The sequence below is a fragment of the Centroberyx affinis genome, unplaced genomic scaffold (genome assembly GCF_046629955.1).
Source record: "Centroberyx affinis isolate AG114_WGS23_722 - 3 ecotype Tasmania unplaced genomic scaffold, CSIRO-AGI_Caff_v1 ptg000367l_1, whole genome shotgun sequence".
Lineage (NCBI taxonomy): Eukaryota > Metazoa > Chordata > Actinopteri > Beryciformes > Berycidae > Centroberyx > Centroberyx affinis.
Genome location: NW_027279038.1, coordinates 433,521 through 446,682, shown reverse-complemented (window position 1 = coordinate 446,682; position 13,162 = coordinate 433,521). Strand labels below are relative to the sequence as shown.

At 42.1% G+C, this 13,162-nt stretch overlaps 2 protein-coding genes across 3 annotated transcripts; both read right to left on the bottom strand.

The window, feature by feature from the left end:
- Window positions 1-384: 384 nt before the first annotated feature.
- pou4f1 (POU class 4 homeobox 1) lies at window positions 385-1,919 on the bottom strand. 2 transcript variants are annotated; one of them, XM_071515759.1, is made up of 2 exons: window positions 1,797-1,919; window positions 385-1,368 (listed from the first exon to the last, which is right to left on the bottom strand). In XM_071515759.1, the coding sequence occupies exons 1-2, from the start codon at window positions 1,917-1,919 to the stop codon at window positions 385-387; spliced, it is 1,107 nt and encodes a 368-aa protein (XP_071371860.1). The 2 variants fall into 2 exon arrangements, with proteins under 2 accessions (XP_071371860.1, XP_071371861.1); XM_071515760.1 differs by having other exon boundaries at window positions 385-1,362.
- Window positions 1,920-3,741: 1,822 nt separating this feature from the next.
- Window positions 3,742-12,818, bottom strand: obi1 (ORC ubiquitin ligase 1). The gene is made up of 6 exons (XM_071515762.1): window positions 12,735-12,818; window positions 12,329-12,464; window positions 10,244-10,335; window positions 9,006-9,227; window positions 7,537-7,625; window positions 3,742-5,499 (listed from the first exon to the last, which is right to left on the bottom strand). The coding sequence occupies exons 1-6, from the start codon at window positions 12,804-12,806 to the stop codon at window positions 4,140-4,142; spliced, it is 1,971 nt and encodes a 656-aa protein (XP_071371863.1). The 5' UTR covers window positions 12,807-12,818; the 3' UTR covers window positions 3,742-4,139.
- Window positions 12,819-13,162: the final 344 nt, after the last annotated feature.

Sequence of the window (13,162 nt, the reverse complement as noted above, 5' to 3'; positions counted from 1 at the left end):
CAACGACAAAAAATCAAACCAAACACAGTTCAACAATCAATGAGGTAATTCGTAAATGGCTATACTTCAAATAATAGGCCTATTAGAAGAAAATAACTCGCTAGAATCAAGCAAATTACCTCTTTCCACATGTTTTAAAAGGCAATGTCGACGTCGGTATACTTTTCCCTCGAAACAACTGAGCGAAATTTGTGTAATCTGTTATTTGCATACTTCACATTCACCGATAACGTGAAAATAAACAAGATATATGAAGCCTCATAAAATGGGTATCTAAAGCCCATTGTGCACCAACGTTTAAAATCGTTGGAGACAAAAGACTGAAAATGGTGTCTTAATGTCCCTTGGTCCCCAGATTCAGTCACACAACTCTTTTTTTGCCCATCAGTGAGCAGCGGAAAATTTCAACCTCTTCTGCTTCTGTCTTTGGTTACAAAACCACACTCGCACCACGTTTTTTTTCAGGTCCAACTTTTCAGCTATAGCTGCTATTTTCTCGGACGACGGCCGAGGCTGTACGGCGAAGTAAGCCTCCAAAGACCGCTTTTCTGGGGCCGCTATCGAGGTCCTCTTGCGTTTCTTTTCCCCTCCGTTGAAAATGTCCGGTTTGCTCATTTTCTCCCTCTGGGCCCCCTCGGCCTCCTCCAACCAGGCCTGGAGGATGGGTTTGAGCGCAATCATGTTGTTATGGGAGAGAGTTAACGACTCGAATCGACAAATTGTACTTTGGCTCAGTGATCCCACGCCGGGGATTTTGAGATTAGCCAGAGCGCCGCCCACGTCCGCCTGGGTTACCCCCAGCTTGATCCTCCGCTGCTTGAAGCGCTCCGCGAAAGCCTCCAGCTCCCTTGGGTCTGTGTCCGAGTCATTGATGGAGGGGAGTCCGGCGTTAGTGAGCCCCGGGCCGCATTGATTCCCTCCGTGGTGGCCAGGTAAAAGCCCGTGGTGGGTGAGAGGCGAGTTCATGCCCATAGCCTGGTGGGAGAGGTGGCCCAAGCCGTGCATGTGAGAGTGGGCTGAGGGGGTGGAGATGAGCCCGCCGCCGCCGCCACCTCCACCACCCACGCCACCGCCTCCGCCGGTCCCGTCGTGCGCGCTGGCCATCAGGGCCAAAGGCGGCGAGCTGATGTGGTCCATGATGTCCGTCTCCAAGTTCTGGTGGTGGTGGTGGTGATGGTGGTGGTGGTGATGGTGGGCCAGTGGCACGGTGGAGTTCGACGAGCATGGCACTGTGTTCATCGTGTGGTAGGTGGCGTCGGGCTTGAACGGGTGCGTCTTGCCCTGGGACACGGCGATGTCCACGGCCGCCAAAGCCTCAGCCCGGGCCAGCAGGGTCTCATCCAGGCTCGCAAATATGTTACTCTGCAGCTGCAAGGGCGAAAATTAAGGAGAGGAGGGGAGAATGAAGGGGTGCAAAGGAATAAGATAAAAGAAAAGGCAAGGAGAAGAAAGAAAGATGACAGGAGAAAAAAAGAAAAACATGAATAAATGTATCTGTCAGCCGGGACTTTTGGCAACACATAACACAGCCGGAGTATTCCTTCAGAAGCCTCAAGTCATAAAAATTAATACAAAAATAGTAAAGCCAGGCTTTGCGTGAGCATGCTTTCAAAAAGATCACAGACGATTCGAGTGATTGCCGTGGAATACATGAAAAAAACATTAAGTGTGCGTCTTGGCTGAATGTGCCTTGGAGCGCCCCTTGTTATTACGCACATACCGCATTCAGCGCTACATTCAGCTTGGGTACCAGGAAAAAAAAAGGACAAAGACGGAAGTTTTCGGGGATAATTTACCTGTGGAGTTGGTAGACAGGCTCTCCTTATGGCTTCCGAGCTGGAATGCAGGGTGGTGTACTTGTGCTCGGGTAAGGAGGGATGCATGGCGAAGTGCGGCTGTTTGCTGTTCATGGACATCATCTTGGCGAGCTTCTCCAATTAAAGTGCACGGGAATAAGGGGGGGAAACGGCTACAAGAGCTGGAAAAATAGTCATAGATACACAGTGATCCTTTGCCTGTCCAGTAATGATGCAATGTAGTTCGCTGTGTGCTGCGCCGAGTGCAGCCTTGAGCCCGGAGATCACAGAGATGCCTGCAGTCTCTCAGACGCACTTATCTGTCTACTGTTTCCCACTGCTGGGGATGAGAGAGGCTCTTACACCTGAGCGCCTCAGATCTCGTCAAGCCCGTGCTCGGAAGCTCTCGCGAGACATAAACTGCCAGAACAGTGAACGGGCTGTCAGATGAAAAAAAAAAAAAAACTGCTCATAGGGCAGGCTGTTACGACTGGAGACTAGACGCCTGCGTTTTAAGGGCTCGCTGCACTCCACCCAGACACGAAACTGCGCGGGTCCCACTGCCTTTAGGCCTTATCCTGCATTTGGAAGCCTTAAATCATTGACTTCAAGCAGTTTAAAGCGGTCCTACTTCTACTTTTTAGTAGGCTTTTATTTTAGACCGTTTTTGTAGAGTTGTTTTCAAATAGAATCATTAGGGGAAAAACAGAAAATACAGGCCACTTTGCTTTCAATATAATGATGTTTTGGTTTTCATGGCATATCATCACGCTTATTTGATGCCAAAACAGCAAAAATTTTGACTAAAACATAAAGACAGTAAAGAAATGTTTTTACTGAACGCTGCATGATGAAAATCTTACTTTCCATTCATGGGAAACATTTTATTGACTTCATCACAGGAAACCATACTACAATACTTGGTAACTTGCACTGTAAATTTGGGCTACGCACACACTCTTTGCCAATAGGCTGTGATCTTGGCCCACTGTCCTACATTTATTCGTCCCGTTTCTCATCTTAACCCTTGGAAGTAATGAGACCCCCGCCTTATCATTAAAGCCCATCATCGCCAGATGAGCACTAAACAAATTGATTTAATACACCAGCGTAACCTTGTACACAGTCTTTACCTAAATTGATTAATCCCAATGAATTAACACTTCATTTATTCAAACCACAACGGTTACCCAATTAAAATTTCATGCAGCGATTAGAGGTATGTGAAATATACATGATATCGTTAAATTTGCATAATAAATAAGGTGCTCTCTGCTACACTGGAATTACTGTGCGCGTGTGAGGTCTCTGTAATGTGTTTTGCTATACAACACGCATTTATCGGCGTGAATAGTCCATGCTTTCACTTAACCAATAATAACCATTCTTTAATAATGGTGGCAAATTAATAATTGTTATCGTTTAAAGGAATGCAACGCATCGGGAGACAGTGGCATCAAAGGAGAGGAATCTGGTTTAAAAAAGAAAAAAATCCAATAGGCTACTTGAGGAATTATGTCACGTTTTAGATGATAAATCCCAACCTCACTGAAAATTCAAAATATCCTTGAAACAAAAATATGGCAGTTTCACCACAAACGGCTTTAAGACCGACAGAATTAAGACTTTGATTGCCAATGTATCCCGTATTAAAAGATGTGTTCATGGCACTGTAGCCTAAAGTATTTAAAAAACACAAACTGGTAAACATAAAATAACAACAGTTTCAAACATTGTTACTCAGAGTATTGTCATTTTATTTCTAAATACATCTAACAACATTGTAATTTTCTTTTCAAAATTATATCCTTATGGTTTTCATGACATACATGTTCACAATAGTTTTCAATAGAGCATGTCATCACAAGAAGAGTATGTAATATTATATACTAATAGGACCATACCTATACTGTATAGCTTTAGGTGGCACACGTGTATAAGTGAGTTTAGAGTAAGTTTGATAAAAATGCTTCAATAGAAAAAGTTATGCGTTATGGTATGACAAAAACAACTTACAGCGAAAGATTTGCACAGAACAGATTTTTTTAGAGTTTAATGTTTGGCTCTATGCAAAGACTAAAAATCTATTTAGTTGCTACTAGGATCTACAGGTAGACTAGACAAAAACTATCATCTGAAGTGTCACCTTTTGCCTCAATGCAGATAATGATGTCAAGCAGTCAGCAAAAAGTCAAGACAAGATCAATCCCCAAGCATTGCATTTATGGGTTAAATCTGCAACAATGTATGGATTTGATGTTCCCAAAGATATGTGACAAAGACCAAAATATGTTATAGTGCATGGTACAGGAAGGCAACACAAACGGAAAGCTTTTAAAACCTTCACATGAGCTTTGAAAGTTTAGTGGGACTGCTTGCGTTAAAGGGACTGTGAGACTTTCGCTTTGTTGGCTGACTGATATTCAGTGTTTGTCTGTCTCTTGTGTTCACAGGTTTGGAGGAGGAGGAGGAAGCAGGGTTTACATGGTGATCATGGTGTTTGCCTGCTGGACTGAGAAAGCCAGAGGAACCATCCTTATTGTACTCCAACTGATCAAACAGCAAGTCGAAAGACAGTTCATCAGTTTGAGACGGCCCTTCGCTCCCATGGGCGTCATCCTCCGTACCTGCCGCCGGTCTAGCAGCCCTTTCCTCCCCCGTGTCTTTCAAGGTGCCATCCATGACGTCACATGAAGTCAAACGACCCTCCATCGCAGCTCCACCTTTACCACTGCAGCCTGTGGAGATATCGGAGCAGGTTTTTGGTTCTGGGACGAGAGTGACATCCAAGTCTGCGGGAGGCAAGGAAGCGAGGGAGAGCTGCGAGCCCCGGCTACTGGAACTCTCTCCGTCCAGCATCATGGAGTCCAACTCTGAGATTTTGTCGAGGTAAGCTGCGTCCATGGATGCCTCACTGGACATCTGGAAGCCATCAGGCTCGTTACCTACGAGATTATGGGACGTGGCTCCTTTACCCATTGGTGAAGTTTCTTTACTCGCGCCTGGATCAGACTGGTCATTAGATTTGGAGCTCTGCCAAGCGCCCCAGAAGTCGGACTCTGAGGGCTTCACCTCAGGGCCGGGCGGCAAGCCACTGGGGAATTTAGAGACGCTGGAGAATTGGTTCTCTGTGGTGGAGGGAGTACTGCCACTGTTCCCAAGACCAGGAAACTCTTCAAAATTGAGCCTCCTCAGATAGGACATGGGCTTAAAAGCAACTTTCTTCTCACGGATGCCGGGGCTTTTCAGAGTCAGGGAACGGAAGGCGGAGGACGGAGTGGAGGGCGAAAAGTGTGCGGAGGAGGTGCTTTCCAAGTCCTTATCTTTCTGTTGCCCAGTCAGTTTCTCACCAAACTCTCTGTGATCGGGAAGTCCTGCAGAGGGTGTGAAGATCAAACTGTGATTGCCAGAGAGTGTTTGACATTCTGCTTCTGGATTGCTGCAGATAGACTCCCTCTCTGTGTCGCTCAAGCTTCTCTTCATCATTTTGATTCTCTGTTGCTCCATGACAGTTTCTGACCCAGCCTTGCTATCCCCACATGCATCCTGCGTTTCCGGAGGTCTCCTCTCACACTCGCTGACCCGAGACTCCAGGTCTTCAATGTACTGGTCACTGCGCTCCAAAGCCCTCTTCAGGTGGTCCACATCACGCTCATATTGCTGGATTTTTGCCTCCAGTGCTGCCACTGTATAACGGCCAAACCTGCGGACAGATCATTTAGTGTCTTTAACTTCACAGGCTAAGTTTCATGGAGAAAATATGATGTGACTGAGGAAATACAATGTGACTGATCCTTGAAAGAATTCAAGGATCAATAAGGCCAGGATAAAAATAATTATCCTGGCAGGGCTTTAGTGTTTGCTTGGTCAAGTGTGTGACAGAAAACACAACATAAAACACACAACAAAAATACAGTAAAACACATAAAAATACATCTTTGTTTAAATCTGTCATGTCCTTGACCAAGTTTCCCTAGTAGAAGGTAGTCCATTTGAATGGACAAGAAAATACAACCATGAGAAATAAAAAACATTGTTAACATGATATGACTTTAATATGTCGATTTAAATATTACTAGGCTCAATAACCAATAAGGCCGCTCCATTTTTAATGCATCCATCATTGGCCATGCCAACATACTACAACAAGCAGTTTATATATAAAAAAAATAAAAAAAAAATCAATAGATGTGCATTTATTTTACATGCAGTGGGGAGCTAAGATTCGCAGACTATTTGGATGAAGAACTGAGCAAAACGGAAAAATAAACAGTTTGATTGAGGAGTAGCCTGCATATCAATTAGAGATACATGCATGCGATATGATTTTTTGTGTGTGTTTAAACAGTTTTGCTTCTAGATGGCCAATACGCTGATTAGTTCTTTATCCTATGGTTTAAAAATATTTTACCAACTTCCTATACCGGCCTGATGTCCACTTACTTATAGTGTCATAGCTGGCTGAAGGTTGAAAGATGGCATTTGTTTTTAACTTCATTATTTGGAGATTAAATTTAGAAAGTGATCTCTAAAGGTTTGACTGGATAAAACATTTAGAGGCCATCCTGCAATGACTGAGGAAGGTAGGACTAGAGAATCAGCTAGGCGTTACTAACTTCAGCGGTAAGTGATGACATACAACTACACCAGACATCTTTAGTTGCATCCATTTCCATTGTCAGAATCACTGAATTGAAACTGAATTACCTCATAGCTCCCAGTGCCTCCAAAGTGCATCTGAAATGCTCTCAGAAGACTTAATTTTGTCTGTACAAGCTATCTGTGACAACAATCTTGAGGCATGTGCCAAATACTGTCATGAAAATCGTTTTGGAAAATATGATAGGACATACGTAATAATGCCCCTGAAATGCTGACATGGGGTCAGTTTTGCCATTTCTTTCTATGTGATGCGAGTGATTAAAAGCCAATCTTAATACACACCATCAACAGGGTCAGATCAGATGGGCAACTGGCAGCCTGCAGATTGCCAGTTGCCATGAGCCATGAGCCATGATCTTTCCCTTGGCACCGAAATTTGGGACATTGATGAACCTCAAAACATGAACATCTTTGGTTCAAATGTACAGCAGGTGCACTCCCTCTTGTAGCCCTTTTAGCTGGGTGTTCTGCTATCATTAAAACATGAGGAAAGCCATGAGGAACATGGGATATCGGCACTCCAAAAATCCGAAAACAGCAGGACTTGGTCTCGGCTTAACATTTTTTGATTTTGGTTTCATCTGGCTAACGCGTTTTGGCATCAAGCCTTCATCAGAGCAGGCTTGATACCGATAGCCTGATGAAGCCAAAATAAAAAAAAAATGGTAAACTGAGACCAAGTCTTGCCGTGCTGCTGTCCCATGTTCCTCATGAATATCTTTGGTATTTTGGAATTATACAGTTATGATTCAGTTACATGATGATAGTTTCATAGGTCACTAGTTTAACAGGGCTCAAGCACCCAAAGCTGCCAATCCTGTTTGAGATGTATTTTCAAAAAGTATTTGAGTCACTGGGAGTGACAGGGCAAAATGCATACAAATATGTAGATTAGATGAATAGATGACACAAACAGCATGACTCATTTAAGCAAACAGACTAAATTTAGACGGGAAAACAAAATTATAATGCCAGTATGCTGCTTTAACAAAAATCTACAAAGGGTCAATAGCATTTTGTTCTTTGAGTTGACTCCAAGTAATTTTCACAGAGACGGAACATTAAGAAGGACACATACTTCTGAGGAGATCTGCTCGCCACCTCTGCTTTCAATCGCATATTCTCTTGTACAAGGTCGACGTTTTGAGACCGCAGTGTCTTATTTGCCTAAGGATGGGGGAAAGTTAACAGTTTAAGCACATAACAAATCATTCCACACAGGTATCAACTTACCTTTCAACCAAATCAATCCAGTCTAATATGTATGTAAAGTACTTATATGAATATAGACAGACAGGTTATCATATTCATATGAAGTAAGCTTTTCTTTACCCTAGTGTTACTATCCATAAAAGTGACTGTGATAAGAGTGTTTCCACCAAACCTATAGTGCTTGTGTAATAATAATAACAACTCAATCCTCTTCTCAATTTTAATTGGGTAAACAAAAGAAAACTAATCATTGTGTTTACCCATTTCATTAATATGAAATGAGGAACCGGGATGAACACTTCTGACATTTCTACTCTGATTAAATTTTAGTATGTTATAGTGCGTTAGTCTTAAAGGATAAGGCTGGTGTTTTTTAATGCATTGCTTACCGTCAACAAATCCTATGAAAATAACAAAATCAGCAATGATTTTGTTTTGCCAACAAGTCTTGTCCATGCAGCCGGTGCCCAATGAAGCCATGTCCCAGCAGCCATAGAACTCCATTGTATTAAAAAAACGATTAAAAACACGTCAAAGAGCCACACCGTTGCTCTGGGCAGCATATTTCATTATCGCGATGCACCGGGCCAGCCGACTTTTTCCTCAAACAACTTAATAAGCTGGCTGTAAACACGTTTGCGATCTCAGGAAAGTAGTTCCGTAGCACTGAAAATAGTCCCCGGTGTAATGAAGAATTTGTTCCCATTTGAATTTGATTTGGTAATAACTACAACAGCCTGACTTTTTGTGGTAACAGTTAGCGATTTTTAAAATTGAAACTATGTCTTTGTGAGCTGTATTTCAAGGTTTTTAGCTTATAGTTGGAGCCAATGACTTGACGGCTAAAAACGGTACGTGGGAAGTCAGAAAGTAACGGGAGTAGAGCAAACGCATTGTTGATTTTGTTATTTTCATAGGATTTGCTGACGGTAAGCAATGCATTAAAAACACCAGCCTTATCCTTTAATATAGCTCTTTCTCGTTGGACTGATGGACATTAAAAGCAGGCCATGTCATTAGTTTCTACAAAATAACTACCACTGCAATTTATTCAGCGTCAGGGCATTAACTTTTTATACGTCAACACATTGAGGTTTAAGGCCCAAATGTAAATGTAGTGATTAGGGAGACTGCACTTCATCCCCGCCTGATGGCAAGCATCTGCCCTGCTTAAGTGCCCTTGAGCAAGACACTAATCCTTTACCAGCTCTAGGGGCTCTGTAGCTGAGCCTGTGCTCTGACCTCCCTGTGGAGGAGAGAAAGGCAAATTTCTCCTTCAAGGATCAATAGAGTATCAAAAAATGTGCAGTTTTTGGAGTATTATAGGTTGCATACCTCCTTAAGCTTATCCATGTCCTGCTTTATTTTACTGCAAACATCTGAGGCAGCTCTCAACTTGTTTGTCCATTCTTCCAGGACGTTGGGGTCAACTCTTTTGTCGTCTGTTTGCACTGCATTAATGCTGCAGGGATCCAGGGCTGTCTTCAGTTGTGACTCCAGAGTTTGGTTTTTTGTTTTCAGCTCCTCATTTTCTCTGTGGAGTCCTTCAATTTCATCCTGTTGAGATAGAAATGACCTGAAACTGAAACACACTGAAGACGATGGAACAGAGAAATAGGGTTGTAATAATAACCGCAATAATGCCACATCACAGTATACGGAGGCTTACCACAGGGTTGGGGATGTCACCACCATTACCACTGTAAAAGATATTGTTGTTTTCCTCTCTTTGGGGGTAAACATAGCTGAATGCTATCATGTAATTTGAAATAATCAATCCTTGGTTGGTACTATCTGCCATACTCTATTCAGGCTCCAATGAGATGGCAGCTGAGTTGAGTCCAATGAGTTGGCATCATATAATAACACACTGCATTTGAGGGACAATAAATGTGAAAAGATCAGACTGATGAGACTGCATCTTTGAACATCTCATCCTCCACTATTTGCTGAACTTGGACTATCAAGATGCAGCACTTCAGCTGCTTCACATCAAATCTTAGGTCTTAGGTCCCTCTCCGTCAGATTTCCATCTGTTTTGACGGACAGAAAGTTCAACGCAGTTGTTTAGCTAATCAGAGGCCAAAACAGAGATAAAGCGGAGAAAGCCGGTATAGCGTTGGGATGACTAGGTTTTCCAGGTCAGTGTCTTATTTAATTTCTACTGTATAGTCTGTTTCTTCTTTTTTTCTATTAAGTAGTACTGTTATGAGCAAATCTTTACTTTCCTGTACTTCTGCCTCTCCCACCATGCTGACGTTCCAAAACAAACCAACAATCTATCCGTCAATAATTCTGTCTCTTAAGCGGTTATTCTCAAAACCAAAGTTGGCACAGGCACACACTTAAAATGGAAAACCACCAAAGTATCCTATAGCCTAGGTTGACATTTCTGTGGCAAAATAATAAAAAATAAAAAAAATAAACTGCACAATAGGCCTGCACACTGCCAGTTTATGCCTTTCAAAACAGCATGTTTGAAAATTTATCATGTCAAGAGAATCATCCTGCTTGTTTTTGCAGTGAAAACATACCCTTGAATCTACTTTTATAATGGTATGATGAAACAATACCTCATACTCCCGCAGAAGCAGTTCTCCTCTGGTTTTTCGGAGACATTTCTTCATAGAATGGCTCTCACTGTGCTCACTCTCATTGGTGCCTCCTGTAACAGAAATACAAGAGTAGAGAAATGGACCAGACAGAAACAGAGAATCAGACTAGACAACAAAATACATACAGGGTTCCCACCCCTTTTCACTCATGAAATTCCAAAACTTTTCCATGCCTTCTCCATTGCCCCTTTTCAAATGTCCATGGCCAAATTTTAATGAGACTGAATTAACTACTAATCAACTACACTAACAATACGCATTAGTTTGTCTTTCACCTTAAAATCAAGGATTATATTATTACTTTTACTCTTTCAACAAAAAACAGTTAGCAACCAACAATTCTGTCTTCCAACAGGAAGGTCTAGTCTGTTGCGTATGCAGGGGCTTGACTAGGATTGTATAATATCAGGCTTAGCCAAGACACAACGACATAACCCTTGTAGGGGAGTCTGGGGGCATCCTACCAGGGAGAGTTACAAAAATAAAAATCTTTGCCTAATACATCTATCTGGTGCATCACCCAGAGAAATCTGGGGAAAAGCAGAAATATGAATATAATTGATGGTTCAAAGCACTGACTTGGATGTGTTCACATATTTTCTTGAAACCATGAATGCCATGATTGAAGTTTTCTGTTGACTATGATTGCTCATGATAATTACTCTTAGCTTTATTCACACCTAAAACACATGCACTTAATGAGTGATGACATTCAAGCTTATGTTTTACAGCAAACCAAACACTGCAATGTCAATCACAAACAAGCATGTTTGTGATAAACTGTGACCAGATTGGTGCACGTTACCTTACTGGGGCGGTTGTGAAAAGTGGTAGCCTAAACTAGGCCTGTACTTGTTTAAATTGTGCAGGCACTAATAATGATACTCATGAATAGGCCTAATCGGGTCTATTCTTAACTGTGTGCAACATCAGTCAATGTTATCAAAAGATCAATTCTGGTGTGGGGCGTAACTATTTTCTTAGTATCTTTATATCTCAAAAATCCTAAATTGGCCGTGTCAATAATGTAAACATTCTGTACTTACTGGGTTCAAGTCAAGAGTCATCATTTGCTAACGCTGGGATTAGAACCCAGGACCCCCGCATGAAAGTCTGCTGCTCTACCAATTCAGCTAAAACACCAGTGTGGCTGCCTGAGAAACTTATAGGTATTGTATCTCTGTATCCTGCAGCTCTATACGCGCAGCTGGATTTTCTCAAATGTTTGGGATCGATAGAGAAATCTGTCCTGACTGTAGAGCTCCACAAATGACACTAACAGGCATGTAGTGGCGTAAGCGACTATGGGTATCACTATTAGAAATACAATAAGTAAATAATGTGCAGGTATAATGGACAGTTTACTAACACTTAAGAATAATAAAGCTGTTTAATATAGCTAATATAACTGTTGTAATGGAGCTGGATGTCACTCCTCACTATTAGTCCTTGTTTACACAGGTTGTTTGGTTGGTTGAGTTGGTACCCATGCAATACATTTCAAATGGTTTCAAAGTTCATCTCAGAGTAAAATGTGTTTATTTCACCACAACACCACCATTGCACATTTCCATTCAGCATGTGCACAACAAATCAACTGCTGTCTCATCCGCTGTCAGACAGATGGATTGTAAACTACCATGTCCATTTCAGTCATGATTCAGTGTATTTTTCTTAAAACACCCGCTGAAGCTGCATCAGACACAGGGAATAGACAAGATATCCAGGAAGCAAACTAGATGCTTGTCTGACATCTGCTCAGCAAAGTCCAATCAAACATCATGTTTGATTTCTTTGTAAAATAAGAGTCGTCAACAAGGACAAAAGCATAACTTCACGACTAATGGCTATTGAAAAAACAGAAACATTTAAACTGACTGCAACTTTAAAAGTCCTTTCTTATCTGACATGATGTCATCACGACAAACTGACTCAGAGATGCTGGGCGCACTTGAAGTCTCAGTTTCCCCCTCCTCTCTTCTTTTGTCTGTGTTAAGGACAGTTTGTGTCTCTGTTGGCATTTGATTGTAGCCTGCTACTCACCAATGATTTCTCTGCAGGGGTTTTCTGCCGTGATAGGGACTCTGCAGGTGGGACACTGGCTGGCTTTCTTTAACCACATTTCCATGCAGGTTGAACAGAACACGTGGTAGTTGGCACAAATGACCGGCTGCCGAACCTGTACCGAAAGAAAACTTAGCTTGTTTTGGCACATTTTGAGCTAACTGTTCCAATAAAGTACATTATCTAACGTTAGACACGAAAACACGATTAAAGTTACTTAGCTACACGAGTTACTTGCCCGTTCTGTTACAAACTGAAGAGCTTGAGTGTAATGTAGCTGACTGGCAGTTAACGTTAGGAGTTATTTATCGTATGAAGCACATCATCTTTGTCTGAAGCTAACTGCTGACGGACGTTAGTGTTTATAAATTTGAACGGCAGTTACCTTTCCGAGGCATATCTGGCACGATATGGGTAAAGTGAGAGAAAGAGTTGAGGTTTGAAAGTTGTGAGCCATGTCTTGGAGGACTACTGCACACACACACACTTTCTTGCGAAAGTACAAATTTCCCACTGTTACCAGTTGGCGTCGCGCGCCGTATCTCACAACTACGGCAAGTCAAAAGGCCTAAAAAGCGATTAAAAAATGCGATTCACGGAAGTCTTTTCGACTGCATTGGCAACAGCCTTGCTCGCACCTTGCTCATACTGTATTTATGAACTGTGTACTAGTACTCATCAGTGTGGCTTTACACAAACAAACAAAAAAACACCTCTTATTGAACGAGTCTTTAAAGTGAGTGATTTCTGTCACTTTAGAACATAAACTGACTACATATTTAATCAACAGCAGCATTTGACAAATAATGCCTT

Coding starts and splice junctions, on each gene's coding strand:
- pou4f1 (XM_071515759.1), bottom strand. CDS start 1,919: ATGATGTCCATGAACAGCAAACAGCCGCACTTCGCCATGCATCCCTCC. Junction 1,369..1,796: donor CCTGTCTACCAACTCCACAG/GTAAATTATCCC, acceptor TCGCCCTTGCAG/CTGCAGAGTAACATATTTGC.
- obi1 (XM_071515762.1), bottom strand. CDS start 12,806: ATGGCTCACAACTTTCAAACCTCAACTCTTTCTCTCACTTTACCCATA. Junction 7,626..9,005: donor ACATGGATAAGCTTAAGGAG/GTATGCAACCTA, acceptor CCCCATCCTTAG/GCAAATAAGACACTGCGGTC. Junction 5,500..7,536: donor GCGAGCAGATCTCCTCAGAA/GTATGTGTCCTT, acceptor ATCTGTCCGCAG/GTTTGGCCGTTATACAGTGG.